Source organism: Salvelinus alpinus, chromosome 35 (assembly GCF_045679555.1).
Source record: "Salvelinus alpinus chromosome 35, SLU_Salpinus.1, whole genome shotgun sequence".
In the NCBI taxonomy this organism is placed as follows: domain Eukaryota; kingdom Metazoa; phylum Chordata; class Actinopteri; order Salmoniformes; family Salmonidae; genus Salvelinus; species Salvelinus alpinus.
In genome coordinates, this window is record NC_092120.1 from 14,457,154 (window position 1) to 14,473,477 (window position 16,324).

At 42.7% G+C, this 16,324-nt stretch overlaps 1 protein-coding gene across 1 annotated transcript in view; it reads right to left on the reverse strand.

The window, feature by feature from the left end:
* LOC139564180 (thrombospondin type-1 domain-containing protein 7A-like) overlaps positions 1 to 16,324 on the reverse strand; it is a 110,577-nt gene that overhangs the window by 4,887 nt on the left and 89,366 nt on the right. The window contains exons 20-26 of the mRNA XM_071383440.1: positions 13,997 to 14,112; positions 13,207 to 13,324; positions 10,477 to 10,622; positions 10,037 to 10,211; positions 1,617 to 1,790; positions 476 to 571; positions 256 to 341 (exon numbers count right to left, since the gene is read on the reverse strand). Coding sequence (XP_071239541.1) covers positions 256 to 341; positions 476 to 571; positions 1,617 to 1,790; positions 10,037 to 10,211; positions 10,477 to 10,622; positions 13,207 to 13,324; positions 13,997 to 14,112 — 911 coding nt within the window. The remainder of the gene's footprint in view (positions 1 to 255; positions 342 to 475; positions 572 to 1,616; positions 1,791 to 10,036; positions 10,212 to 10,476; positions 10,623 to 13,206; positions 13,325 to 13,996; positions 14,113 to 16,324) is intronic.

Here is a 16,324-nt window from a genome sequence, read left to right on the forward strand (position 1 = left end):
AAATCCTTTCAAAGCTAATTGGAGGAGGAGGTTTCTCTTGGATTCTCTCCTTTGATGCACTTTGAAAGGAATTGAGGAGACAAGGATGGAGGAAGCAAGGATTTGACAGGTATTAATGCTTTCAAACACAACCACGGTTGTCAGCTTGTCACTATCTGGCCATGCTAGAATGGACTGAAGTGCAACGCGTTCAGAGCACAAACCTAATCTGAACCACTCTCACTCAACATAGATAACTACCCGTGAACAGCTCACCTCAGTGCAGAAGGACATTGGCATTTGACACGGCGGGTCACATGAGTTGTTGTCATCTCCTGGAGGATTGATAGGGGGGCATCCTCCTGTAGGTCAAAGGTCACCAAAGAAGGATCAGATGGCATGTGATTGGTCAGATCTTTAGGCTTTGATGTCAACTCTAATAAGGCATATGGAAAGAAGTGCATTAAGGCACCATTGAAGGTTTAGTAGTGCCTACCTGTGACGTTGAGTCCATCAGAGCGCTGACACCAGGTGACACGAGAGGAGCCTGACCACGTGCTGCTCATCCACTTGTACTCAAAACACTCCCCATCTGTAAGAGCACAAGACATAATGATATCGATGAGCCATTAAGTCAGGTACAGAACAGAGCCAAATTGAACTCAGATCAGTTCTACTGAATTAAACGGAACTTAATTGAACAGAGGGGTGTGGTTCGATTTTTACATTCTGGATGAAAGGCTCAGTCTTTTGCTAGATGGCTTAGCATGAACGCTGTTAATGTTTCATCAATATCTCCATCAGTGCTCCAAGTGACCCTTATTCTTTGGGGAGCCCTCTGTAACTAATCACCTGCAAAACCAGTTCAACTCTATCGTAAATGAGCAATCTCAATCTCATCTCAAAAATGTACATTTTTCTCTCAGTGCTCGCTGGCTACAGTATCATCGCTACAATCAATACAATTTATTTTTTATAGTGTCATCGGTCAGGGTATAATGATCTGGTGTGTTTCTCTCTCTTTCTTCCTCTCCCTCTCTCTCTCTATTCCCTATATTGCTTCCTCTCCCCTCTCTCTCCTGTTTTTCCTCTCCATCCCATGTCTCGCTCCTTCCCACTCGATCTTCCCGTCTCCCCTTCCTCTTCTTCTTAAAGAGCGCCGGGCCACCCCATCCCCTCTCCCACATGGGCCCATAGTGATGCTTATAAACCAGGTCATCCCAGCAATGGCTGCTGTGGGGCGGCCGCAGCAGTGGGTGAGAAAACGAGGGACTCCCCAGCCAGAGCCCAGGGGAACGTAGTGGGGGGTTGGGGATTCACATAACACTGTATGCTCTAGTCTAGTCTAACATGAATAAGATGCCTGAGGGACCATGCTAGTACTGTATATAAACCTGAGGAATTTGTTTTGCCATATTTTAACCTGGTAAAATAAATTCCTCATGGGAATGTTATTTGACTTCGATGAAAACATAAAACCTGGGTTGTATTGATTAGGCACCAAATGGAAGAAAACAGACTGAAGTGGGACGGGACTACCTTAATAGTCCAATAAAAAAACATTCATTTTCATCTTCCATTGCAAAACATTTAGCTTGTGTGCCCTAATGAATACAACCTTGTTTTCCCAGTCTCACCAATGCAGGGTCGGGACTCCCAGTCCTGGTCAGGACACAGCTGGACATTCTCAGGCTCCTGGGCCATGACGGCTCGCGAGCGCACCTGGACAGAGCCAAAGTCCACGCCGGCCCCTTTGGCACACACACTCAGACACGGGCTCCAGTCAGACCACTCCATCAGGTAGCATTCACCTACAGACACAGAGAGAGAGAGAGAGAGAGAGAGAGAGAGAGAGAGAGAGAGAGAGAGAGAGAGAGAGAGAGAGAGAGAGAGAGAGAGAGAGAGAGAGAGAGAGAGAGAGAGAGAGAGAGAGAGAGAGAGAGAGAGAGAAGAGAGAGAGACAGGGAGAGAGAGAGGGTTCCGGAGTTCCAAATTAAGCAGCAGCAGCTGAAAAGATGAGCTCCTAAAAATATTGAGATTTATATGGTTTTTAGAGTAAAGTACATCGAAAAAAACAAAAGAAAACTGCTAGACAGAATAGGAGACCAAACAAGCAGCAAACAAAGAAGAAAGGATTCTGAAAAAGTAAAAATTTTTCATAAAATTATACAGTTTTCTTAGCTAGCTAAGTTGTTTACCTGTTGCTAGGCAGTTGCTAAGGACTCTCCTGAAAAGAAGCTAGCTAGCTAACAAGGAGTGTCTAGTTGACAGAAGAGAAGAAGGGACAAAGTGGGACAAAATAAGGACAGAAGAAAAGGGAAAGGGGACATCAAGGTGAAGCAGTCCTCTAAAGACATAAAAGACAATTAAACAAGAAACAACACTTCTATTGCAACATCAGCCAACATTACCAGCGTTGCTATGGAAGTTGTTTACCCACCAGACATCAAAACAGAGAAAGCTAAGAAAAGTTTCAAAGGTTTGTTGATGGGACAGAACCATGAATGCCTGTTTGCAGATCTTACCAGTTGCAAAACAAGAGCAAATTTAATTTTTAATACCAAACGAGGGCACATATGGAAAAGGGTTATTTGCAACAATTTCCCTTTTTCAAAAAAGAGAGGCATCAGCAAAGGATGTCAGATCAGCATTTTTGAAGAAGCTGACCATAGCAACACATATCAAAAAGTAAACGTATATAATAATGTAACTGTATTGATACAAGGCAATGATTCAAGCCTCCAGGCTTTTGAGAATAGGTTTACTACCCTAAAAGCAGAAGCTGAAATCATCTCAGAAACTGAGGAAAAAGTCAAGGAGGGAGATGACGGTGAAAAGCAGGCCCCAGCGGTCTCTGTGACCCAGCAAGAAGCCCTCAGTGTCCCTCTACCTACCTCACCTGCAGCAGACAGAGCCAAGGACATGCCTACAACACCAAGAACACCTGCTATGCAACGTTTCCACAACACCCTCTCTCTAGTTGAAGCAGAGGTCATAGAACTCCGAGAGAACATGCTTCAAGAGGAGGACACTGTCCAGAAACTTAAAGAAGAGATGAAACAGTTCAAGGAGGAGAGCAGAGCATCTATTGCTAAACTAGAAAGCAGAATGGACAAACTGAGTCAGACAAATGATGACCTCAGAGACCATCTGAGCACAACAAGAAAGCAGCTAGAGCAGAGAGAGAGGTACATTGACCTCCTCAACCAGCAGCGAGTCATTATGTCCTCTGCATCTGGAGAACATGTCCACCAGCTTGGCATAACACAAGCAGAACCCGAGACCAGCATGGCCTCCACCACACAGCCTGATGACACTGCACCAGCCTACCAGTCTGCTCCAGCCCAGGTCAGCCAACCAGCCTCTCAGTCTGCTCCAGCACAGGTCAGAATACCAGTCTCCCAGTCTGCTCCAGCACAGGTCAGAATACCAGTCTCCCAGTCTGCTCCAGCACAGTGTGCTCCAGCCCAGGTCAACCTACCAGCCTCTCAGTCTGCCTCTCAGTCTGCTCCAACACAGTGTGCTCCAGCCAAGGTCAGAATACCATCCTCCCAGTCTGCTCCAGCACAGTGTGCTCCAGCACAAGTCAACCTACCAGCCTCTCAGTCTGCTCCAGCCCAGGTCAGCCAACCAGCCTCTCAGTCTGCTCCAGCCCAGGTCAGCCAACCAGCCTCTCAGTCTGCTCCAACACAGTGTGCTCCAGCCAAGGTCAGAATACCATCCTCCCAGTCTGCTCCAGCCAGACAGTCACCCACAACTGCAATCCTTATTGATTCAAATGGGAAGTTCTTAGTCCAGGAAAGATTATTCCCTAGACACCAGGTGTATAAGTTCTGGTGTCCTACAACTGACAGTGCAATGCAGCTACTCAGTCAGACCAGGATTGACACCCTCGACAACATCATCATCCACACTGGCACAAACGACCTTCATGCCAAAGGTGAAGATGTATCTGGGGCAGTGAGAAGAGTGGCAGAACGGGCACAGGCTGTGTTCCCAACAACCAATATAGTTGTGTCCACCCTCCTACCAAGAAAAGACTTCCCAGGACAGTTGATCGACAAAATAAATCAACAGATCACTGTGGACTGTGCCTCACTACTCAACGTCAGAACGGCTCACCACCCCACTCTGACATGTCAACACTTATACGATGATGTACATCTTGATCAGGACAGTGTCAGAACCTTTGCCAAGGACCTAAAAGATGCAACACTTGGCAGGGACCCACACACCCATCACCCCAGCAACAGAGGTCCCCCGCCCCACCTTCTGAAACAACAGTACCTCCACCATCCCCAGGAGAAAAGAGCCAGACACGGCTTATTACAGCACAGCTCTACTAGACCAGGCCCAACACAACACAGATTTACGAGACCAGGGCCTTCACAACACAGCTCTACTAGACCAGGCCCATCACAACACAGATTTACGAGACCAGACCCGCATCAGGACAACACGACTAGACCAGGCCCAACACAACACAGCTCTACTAGACCAGGCCCATCACAACACAGCTCTACTAGACCAGGCCCATCACAACACAGATTTACGAGACCAGACCCGTCTCAGGACAGCACGACTAGACCCGGCCCATCACAACACAGCTCTACTAGACCAGGGCCTTCACAACACAGCTCTACTAGACCAGGCCCATCACAACACAGCTCTACTGGACCAGGCCCATCACAACACAGCTCTACTGGACCAGGCCCATCAGAACACAGCTCTACTGGACCAGGCCCATCACAACACATCTCTACTAGACCTGGCCCATCACAACACATCTCTACTAGACCTGGCCCATCACAACACAGCTCTACTGGACCTGGCCCGTCACAACACATCTCTACTGGACCTGGCCCATCACAACACAGCTCTGACCACTACTCCAGGGTCGGACAGAACACTGTCCTTCAGAGAAGTACACCACATGATGCAGTCCACACCATGTATCATTCAGATCATCAGCCTACATATGCTGAGGTAACCTCTGGCAAAAGACACCTAGAACAATCAGAGATAGGAGAGGTGCGCCAACTACTGCAACTAATATGCAGACTACTGGGCTAGACGGGCACGCACACACACGCACGCGCACACACACACACACAGGGTTGCAGATTGCATTGTACTTATTTTTTATGCAGTCTTATTCCATTCTTATTCATTTGTTTACAACTATTCTTAATTTTTTATTGGCATCGGTATAATAATAATATTTATATATAATGGTGTATGTATGTATGTATGTATGTATGTATGTATGTATGTATGTATGTATGTATGTATGTATGTGTGTGTGTGTGTGTGTGTGTGTGTGTGTGTGTGTGTGTGTGTGTGTGTGTGTGTGTGTGTGTGTGTGTGTATGTATATGTATATATATATGTATGTATATGTATATATATATATATATATTATTTTGTATTGTTTTCAATGTACTTTACTCAAACCAGTGAATATCACTTATTATAAATGAGATCATTAACTATCAGCTCTTGGAATATCCAGGGACTTTACTCTTCACATTTTGGTTATAAAACAACAAATCCAGAATTTATTAAAAACATCCAGGGACAGGACATCATAATCCTACTGGAAACATGGTGTCGTGGAGACATAGATACTCAGTGTCCCTCAGGGTATAGAGAAAGCTTACTACCATCAATCAAACATAAAAATGTTAAACGGGGCCGAGACTCAGGTGGAATCATCATTTGGCATAAGCAGGACTTGGCACTGAATGAAATGAAAAAAGGTACCAGTCACATTTGGCTAAAACTTAACAAAGGTACAATCTATTGTGACAATGATGTGTACATATGTGCAGCTTATGCTCCTCCTTCAGATTCACCATATTATGATGATCAGTTTTTTGACAATCTCCATACAGAAATCATTACATTTCAGGCAGAGGGTAAAGTGCTTCTTTGTGGAGATTTCAATGCAAGAACAGGTTCTGAGCCTGACTACACTGATGCGGGAGGTAACCACCACATATTTGGTCACCCCTCCTTGTACAGCAGCCCTATTATAAATAATAGAAACAGTCCTGACCAAATACTGAACAAAAATGGGAAGGAGTTAGTGCATCTCTGTCGAGCCTTAGGCCTGTACATGCTTAATGGTAGAATCAGAGGGGACTCTTTAGGTCAGTTTACTTACTGCTCAGCTCTTGGGACAAGTGTAGTCGATTATGCCATCACGGACATTGACCCCTCCTCCATTAGTGCATTCACTGTCAGACCACAGACACCATTGTCAGATCACAGTCAGATCAACGTGTTCTTGAAGAAATTAACCGGCAATATTCATTCAAAAAAACTGCCCAATAAACTATTCAACATAAACCAATCATACAGATGGGCTCCAAACAGTGCAGAGAGATTCATTGAAACATTGAACTCAAAAGAAATGATGAACTCTATACAGTTTTTCAATAACTCACAATACCAAAACAATAAAGATGGTGTCAATTCGGCTACTCTAAACATCAACTGCATATTCCAAAAAGCAGCATCGAAAGCAAATTTGAGAAAACCAAAGAAATGCAACATCAGAAACAAAAAACAAAATGTTTCTGACAAATGGTTTGATAATGAATGTAAAACAATTAGAAAACACCTAAGACAAATGTCAAACAAAAAACATAAGCAGCAAAACAACCCAGAGCTACGATATGAATACTTTGAAACTCTGAAACAGTATAAACATACACTGAAACGCAAGAAACTGAATTATACCAACAAGACACTTGATGAAATTGAAAACGCAATTGACCAAAATCAGTTCTGGGACATGTGGAACAATTTAAGCACAACAAAGCCACAAGAATTAGCCATACAAGATGTAGGAATTTGGAAAACTTATTTTGATAATCTATACAAAAACATCCCACAAAAAGACTTAAAACAGAACCAATTAGAAATTAAAGAAAAATTGAACATCCTTGAATCAGTCATTAAAAATAACCAAAATCCATTAGATTACCCAATAACCCAACAAGAACTAAATGAAAAGCTCAAATCTATTAAATCAAAGAAGGCTTGTGGTCTAGACAACATCAGAAATGAAATGCTGAAAAACAGCACACCTGAGTTGCAAAATGCTGTGCTTAAATTGTTCAACATGGTTTTAACTTCTGGCTGCTTCCCTGATGTCTGGAACCAGGGGCTCATCTCCCCTATCCACAAAAGTGGAGACAAATCAGACCCCAATAATTACAGGGGAATTTGTGTAAACAGTAACTTGGGAAAGGTTTTCTGTAGCATTTTGAATTCAAGAATCCAAACCTTTCTTCAAGAAAAAAATGTAATAACTAAATGTCAAATTGGCTTTCTCCCTAACCATCGCACTACTGACCATATATACACCTTACACACACTAATTAATAAACACGTCCACCAAAAAAAAGAGGGCAAAATCTTTGCTTGCTTTATTGACTTTAAAAAAGCATTTGATTCTATTTGGCACGAAGGGCTATTCTACAAAATTCTACAAAGTGGGCTTGGTGGTAAGGTGTATGACTTAATAAAATGTATGTACACAGAAAACAAGTGTGCAATAAAAATCAAAAACCAAAGAACAGAATTCTTTTCACAATGTCGAGGTGTGAGACAAGGCTGTAGTTTGAGTCCAAATCTTTTCAACATTTATATCAATGAATTAGCAGACATGTTGGACCATTCTCCAGCCCCAGGACTCACACTATTTGACACAGAGGTGAAATACCTGCTATATGCTGATGACTTGGTACTTCTATCACCAACCAAAGAAGGTCTTCAACAGAACATTAATATTCTAGAGCAATATTGCCATAATTGGGCCCTGGCAGTAAATTTCCCAAAAACTAAAATCATGATTTTCCAAAAACAAAACAGATGTCAGAAATACAAATATAAATTCACCCTGAACAACACCATCATTGAACACACAAAAAATTACACCTACCTTGGTCTGACCATATCTGCATCGGGAAACTTTAATATGGCAGTGAATGCACTCAAAGAAAAAGCCCGCAGAGCATTGTATGCAATAAAAATGAAATTATTCAAAATCAACATCCCAATTAGAATTTGGACCAAAATATTTGACAGTGTAATCCTACCAATAGCTCTTTACGGAAGTGAGGTTTGGGGGCCACTCAATAAACTGGACTTTAAAATGTGGGACAAACATCCAATTGAAACCCTACATGCAGAATTCTGTCGGAAAATCCTACAAGTCCAGAGAAATACACCAACTAATGCATGTAGGGCAGAATTGGGCCGCTTTCCAGTAATAATGAAAATACAGAAAAGATCATTAAAATTTTGGCTACATCTAAATTCAAGTCCAAATTCGAGTCTGCAATTTAAAGCACTTCAAACCCAAGAGCTGAGCCCAGAAACGAGCCCTCTCAGTCAGCTGGTGTTGGACCTAACCAACCAAGCTGACACCAGCACTGCTTCAAAAGAAAGAATTCCAATAAACAAAATCATGAACCAATCAAAGGACTCATATATACAACATTGGAAAAACGAAACCAAATCCCAAAGCCGACTAAATTGCTATCTGACCCTAAACAGAGAATATGAATTGGCTGAATATCTCTACTCTGTCAGAGATTCGAAGCAGAGACAGATCCTTACCAAGTACAGGCTGAGTGACCACCGATTGGCAATAGAAACCGGCAGACATAAAAAGACATGGCTACCCAAAGAGGAGCGTGTATGTGGTCACTGCACGACAGGGGAGGTAGAAACAGAGATGCACTTTCTCCTTTACTGTGATAAATATTCCTCACCAAGAGATTCATTATTCACAGAAATGACTACATTTATTCCAAATTTTAACTTATTAAACCCAGAGGAAAAACTAAAAATACTCATGGGCGAAGGAGCAATGGCTCCTCTTGCAGCCAAATATATATTTGCCTGCCATAGCCTGAGGGACACTGAATAATAACATCTGCATAGTAAGCAGTAACTTACTTATTATGACTGTTATTGTTTTTACTGTTATTGTTATTAGTATTATTATTGTTGTTTATCATTCCAAATAGTAATGGTATGGGTGGTAATGGTAATGATAGCAGTTTAATGATGGTGGTGGTGGTAGTGGTGCATTACACCATACATAACATTCGACTATTGACTGTTACCATTTTATTGTTACTATTTTTATATTTAATTTTGTATTATTATTTACTGCCATTCTATATTATTATTTGTCATTGTTTTAATTGTATTACAATGTATATTGTATACATTGTTGCTTTGGCAATATTGACACAATGTTTTTCATGCCAATAAAGCAGCTTGAATTTGAATTTGAATTTGAGACAGAGAGAGACAGAGAGAGAGCGAGAGCGAGAGCGAGAGAGAGAGAGAGAGAGAGAGAGAGAGAGAGAGAGAGAGAGAGAGAGAGAGAGAGAGAGAGAGAGAGAGAGAGAGAGAGAGAGAGAGAGAGAGAGAGAGAGAGAGAGAGAGAGAGAAGAGAGAGAGAGAAGAGAGAGAGAGAGAGAGAGAGAGAGAGAGAGAGAGAGAGAGAAGAGAGAGAGAGAAGAGAGAGAGAGAAGAGAGAGAGAGAAGAGAGAGAGAGAAGAGAGAGAGAGCGCGAGAGAGAGAGAGAGAGAGAGAGAGAGAAGAGAGAGAGAGCGCGAGAGAGAGCGCGAGAGAGAGCGAGAGCGAGAGAGAGAGAGAGAGAGAGAGAGAGAGAGAGAGAGAGGTGGAGAGGGAGAGGGAACCACACAGTTGTTAGCCTCTTTGTTCCATTTGGAGTGATATGCCTGAAGTAAAGACAACAGAGCAAGAAACACAACTAAAGCTAACCAAGTCAAGTTTATTAAACTCTTGGGGTTGAAGAACGTCTATTAAAGTTCAAAGCAGATTGTTGTTGATGTAATGTATGTGTATATCTGCATAAAAAGGAGATGTTATTCTCTATGCTGTTTTTGTACAGGCATAGGCTTCATCTAGATCTATGCTACCACCCACACTGTACCACGATGCACAATATAAATAACAGCACACCTCCATAAGACGGGAGCGCTGCATACTGTTAGCTGGTTGGTTACCTGGACAGGGCAGAACACAGGTCTCCTTCAGTATGATCACTTTGTCTCTGTTGACAGCCAGCTCCAGACCCCCACACAGCTCCTCCTCCACCATGCTGCCCTCTCCCTCTCTGGAGCCGTCCGACACGAAGCATGACAGGTTCCGGTAGCGAAGTCCCGCTCCGCATACCACCTCCTGGGGGAGACAGACACACACACACAGAAGCACACACAGAAGCACACACAGACACACACACAGACACACACACATGGAAAAGTCAGATCATGTCCTCTGTGTGTGTTAACTGAGTAAAAGGGTCAAAGATAGAATAAGACAGTGTGTGGTGTAGCCTACCTCCACTCTGCACTCAGACCAGGGAGAATAAGACAGTGTGTGGTGTAGCCTACCTCCACTCTGCACTCAGACCAGGGAGAATAAGACAGTGTGTGGTGTAGCCTACCTCCACTCTGCACTCAGACCAGGGGCTGTACTGCCACCTGTAACAGGGTCTGACAGGACAAGGTTTCCACTGCTCCAGCTGAGAGGGACAGGGACGCCCGTCTCCCTGAGACCCCTGCACCACCACCCTGCTACGCCACATCCGCCCTAGAACACAAAAATGCAGTGACATCATTCATGTGAGACACTCACTGTACAATTAGTCTTGTACAGATGTAGGATCTTCATTTGATCACCCTGTTGCAGGATAACTTTCCTGCAATGCAGTGTAGTGTATTTGAGGTTTAAAAGGCTCCTGAAGTAATTTTCCCTTTGAAAATTCAGACTTGATTTTTCCCTTTATGAAACACCATCATAAATGTCCATGAATTATAATCCAGATAATAATTCACACTTCCTGTTGGTGAGGATTATTTTCCTGCTGTTGCTAAACTGACTCAAATGAAGATTCTACATCTGTAGTAGTTACAGTATCACATCTACCTAAAGACATGTAGAAAGTCTGCAGACGTTGGGACTATTTGATTCAGAAAGAGTGCTTTGACTGTAATTCACATCAACATATGACTGATGTCTGAATAGGGAGATGCATGAGCTCGGGCTACAAACCAAACACAGCAGTGATCTCCGTCTAGACAAACGCAAGTCAATGATGTGTTGTTCGCTCTTTTCCTTCCTTTTGAATGGAACAGTCTGCTGAAGTGCATCCTTTGTTTTAATGTCAGTTCATTCACCATTCAGTGCATTCAATTCAATTGGCAAAGAAATGTAATTACAGTATGGGCCTACAAACAGTTATTGTGTGTATTTATGTACATGTGTATTCGTGTGTACTCCTGTGCGTCTTTGCGTGTGTGTTACTGTATTATTTATAGGTTACTGTATTAGTCGTCCCTAACTGCTTGACAAAGGCAGCTCTTGAAAAAGCCTGCTACACTGTTCTGTCCTCCAGCCATATTGATTACCTCTCTACTTCCACTCCTCCACTTGAGCAAAATGACTTTTCCTTTCTGTTCTGCCAACTACTGCCTTCCTTTTATATAACACCAGTACAGGACCATATGAGGTGGTGAAGTCTCCTATGTGTAATGGATGTGGTGTGCTGCAGTCTGAGCATTTTGTAAGCTTTCTTGATTCTAAAGGCTTTGCAATGTGATGTATACAGTAGTTATACTAAGAGTGTATCATCTCAGATGAAGTATAGGTATTAAGTGAGCTAACACACACACACACACACACACACACACACACACACACACACACACACACACACACACACACACACACACACACACACACACACACACACACACACACACACACACACACACACACACACACACACACACACACACACACACACACACACACACACACACACACACACACACACACACACACACACACACACACACACACACACACACACACACACACACACACACATTGTGATTTGCTGTAACACACTGGTACTTCAAGTACTGCAGACTCAATGTCCACCTCTCCCTTGCATTCATTCCTCTCTTTCCACCCCTCTCGTATAAATCCATCTCACTGCTTCCATGCCACATACTCTTTCAAACCCCTTTCTCCGTCTCTGTTTTGCAATTGGTCACATATAACAGCTCATTTTCCAACACAGAGCCAGCAATCCTCTCTCTCAACCAAACAACAAAGAACACCTGCTACACTTATCAGACAGTAAAATACAACATTTTCCATCAGACATAATACTACCTCACATCCTGTTCTAGCCAACAGAACATCCTCTATAGATCAGGTGAGGATCCCCATTGCATCTTTAGTCACTCTTAAAACACTTATCTCTTGCCTGTGATTCAGCTGCAGGTGCTAGAGGCTACAGGCTGGCTGTTACTTCAAAGGGCTTCCCACAGGGCTGCTAGCAGACAGACATAATAGGACAGAATCAATTTTCTGATGCTGTACAACAACAAACAACAAAGGACAGAGCAGTCACTTTACAGGGCGATGTAGGATGCAATCTCTCTCAGTTCAATGAGCAGTCTTGCAATTTTGGGGGGGGGGGAGTTCTCCCAACCCATTAAGAGTGTGATGTGTGATTGTTTTTGCGCAGACGGAGATCCCTGGGATCGTTGGTCATCTGACAGTGTAGAGGAGCTGTTGATTTAACATGGGTTGATAGCACAGCGAACGTAGGAAGGTGTGCATTCTATTACGTAAGGCCATCGAACGAAACAGAGTGAGCTTTGAAGATACTGTATGACCGTGTTTAATGCCGTTTGTCTCGTTTGTAATCTTTGTGTTTTTCCAAACCCTGGCTGCCTGAGATATTTTGTGATATTAGCTTGAATAGAATATTTGTAGGAAACAAATCAATGCACTGTATCTCATATGGAAGCAATATTCATACAACCACCGAGATGAGTCTGGTTTGATGACCCTCAGGAGAAGTTAACCCATTAAGTGTCCTTCAATTCTTCTTGATCATCTCAGACGTTTACCTAGGAGCCATTGACAGTAAAAGGATATAGGAGTATATATACATTTTTTTTAATTGAACCTTTATTTAACTAGGCAAGTCAGTTAAGAACAAATTCTCATTTACAATGACGGCCTACCGGGGAACAGTGGGTTAACTGCCTTGTTCAGGGGCAGAATGACAGAATTTTACCTTGTCAGCTCGGGGATTCGATCCAGGAAACCTTTGGTTGCTGGCTCAATGCTCTAACCACTAGGCTACCTGTCTTACCATCCAATCCACACGTGTGCGAGCATTCCGACCAGGCCGACCAATCAGAGAGCTGGCAGTTGACGGGACACTCCACCACACAGGAAATGTTCATCTGCCACTTCCTCTCCAGGCTCAGCTATGAAAGAGCAGGATCATTATCACTCAGTTACAGTATCAGTCACAACACCTATCATAGTGGCGTTTTGCAACAAACTGGTACAGCCAGCCCAGACCCATTGCTTCTTACTTCTGTCTGACCCCTAGGTAAATAGCCTATAATTCTCAGGAGCCGCTGGTTCTGTTCTGGCACAAGATGGGCACCCGGCTTGTTTAAACCCTATTATCCCTGATTGAGCCGGACTGAAACTGGGCCATGGGTTCAATAGCAGTGAGGTTAGTTTTTCCACTGCATTCTGCAGGGTACAATTTGAGAGAGTCTGAATGGATTATGAATAAACTGAGTTGAATCTGATGGGGCTACAGCAATCCTCATGTGTAAACTCTTCTAAATGTTTTATGAAGATACTGTACATGCCTGTCATTTTATTTGCCTAGAATCACTTGTGGCTGATACTGATCCAAAGAGATAATATATTACGTTATTGCTGCTCTGCTGAGCTAAATTAGTAATACTCCAAGGACACACAACTTCAAACTATTGACAGTACAGATGGTTCAGTTACTCTGGAAACGGTCCAATTTCAATATCACTAGTATTGACTCAGTATTGACTTTCATCATAGTGGACCTGAATGAGAGTTAGGATTGTAATCAGGAGTTGGGGATAGAGCATTTAAGAGGATCCCACCTCCTTACAGAACTTGAGGTCGACAGACTTGCCGTCGCTGCGTACACAATCCAGCATCCGCGTCTTGATGCCATTCCCACACACAGCATTGGCACTTAGCTGACATGTGCTCCAGTCTGAGGGGAAAAGGCAGACCAGTATGAAAATCACACTCAAATTCAAGACAAACTCACAAACATACACTGAGTATACTAAACATTAGGAACACATTCCTAATATTGAGTTGCACTCCCTTTTGCCCTCAGAACTGCCTCAATTCGTCGGGGCATGGACTCTACAAGGTGTCGAAACGTTCCGCAGGGATGCTGGCCCATGTTGACTCCAATGCTTCCTACAGTTGTGCCAAGGTGGCTGGATGTCCTTTGGGTGGTTGACCATTCTTGAAACACACAGGAAACTGTTGAGCATGAAAAACCCAGCAGCGTTGCAGTTCTTGACACAAACCGGTGTGTCTTGCACCTACTACCGTACCCCGTTCAAAGGCACACATTTTTTTTGGTCTTGCCCATTCACCCTCTGAATGGCACACATAAAACAATCCATTTCTCAATTGTCTCAAGGCTTGATAATCCTTCTTTAACCTGTCTCCTCCCCTTCATCTACATTGCTTGAAGTGGATTGAACAAGTGGAATCAATAAGGGAGCATAGCTTTCACCTGGATTCACCTGGTCAGTCTATGTCATGGAAAGACCAGGTGTTCTAAAATGTTTTCTATTCTCAGTGTACAGTATGGCCCGAGATGATTTATATATACACTAGATGGCTAACAGGGGGGCACTGATTTGAAGCCCCCGCTCCTCCATTTTACTACTCCCCCACCGTTGTAAAAAATAAGCTATAGAAATTCCTTTTATTAATGCATACATTTGTTTTTACGAAGTTTATTCTATCACAGACACCTTAATGCATACTTTGAACTTATATGATGTAAGCTAAACATAGAAATAATTATAAGTAAATATAAAATAACATTTTCCTTAACGTATAACTTTTAGAGAGTAATAATGTTGCTGTCCCCACTACAATATTAAAATTCTTAAATACATGTCATTTTGTCCTTGAAACATTTAATTGAAATACTGTAAAGAGTTCCATTTATTCCTATGGAAGACTCGTTCTTCTGGGGAGTACCAATATGTCCGACCAGTGGCTTCAAAGCCTCTCATTGGCCAATACACAGCATTTGCAATCTAGTGTTTATATACATCATTGCCCCAAACTGGACAGGAGATACACGTGCAAAGCTTCAATCATTAGGCAAAGGGTACATTTGATGTCAAAGCCTGTTTTAGGCAGTTCCAACCCCAAGTCATTTTCTAAAGATAGGATATGTACTCAGTTGAGTTTGATGGCAGTTGATTAGTTTGGCAACAGACGCATTGGGAACACCTCTAACACTTGAACTCATTAACTGAACAGAGTCATGACCGCTTGTAACACCTGCTCTGCCATGCTTTTGACAGCTAAACTAGGGCACATGACGGAGGAGCACGTAAAAAGATCAAGAGAATTGCCCACGCCTATTTCAAGAGAAGTGGTGGAATTGTCAGACTTGCGTAAAAGTAAAGATACCTTAATAGAATATGACTCAAGTAAAAAGTCACACAGCTAAATACTACTTGAGTGAAAGTCTAAAAGTATTTGGTTTTAAATATACTTAAGTATCAAAAGTAAAAGTAAAAGTATATTATATTATGCAAACCAAATGGCACAATTTTTTATTTATTTTATTTATGGATAGCCAGGGGCACACTCCAACACTCAGACGCCATTTACAAATAAAGCATTTGTGTTTAGTGAGTCCGCAAGATTAGAGGCAGTAGAGATGACCAGCGATGTTCTCTTGATAAGTGTGTGAATTGGACCATTTTCCTGTCCTGCTAAGCATTCAAAATGTAAGGAGTACTTTTGGGTGTCAGTGAAAATGTATGGAGTAAAAAGTATATCATTTTCTTTAGGAATGTAGTGAAGTAAAAGTTATCAAAAATATAAATAGTAAAGTATTTACATAAACAATCCTCTGAAGTGAAGCATGTCGTTTGAATCCAGAGAAGTTGGAATCCCAGAACCCCAGTCAAATAACCATGTGGCTCTAGTTAAGCCATGAATCATGTCTACCACTGAGGGGCCCGGGGATCACTCAAACGCCTGCAACACTCTGACAAAGATGAGTGGCTGTTTTTAGCGGCTGTTTTAAGTGCTCAACTCCTGCTGCAAAGCTTTGTGGCACTCGGGGGAGTGGAAGAGGGAGATTGTGGAGAGAGAGAGAGAGAGAGAGAACGATTCAGACAAGCAAAGGCAAGATGGATCCTGGCAACATCAAATAG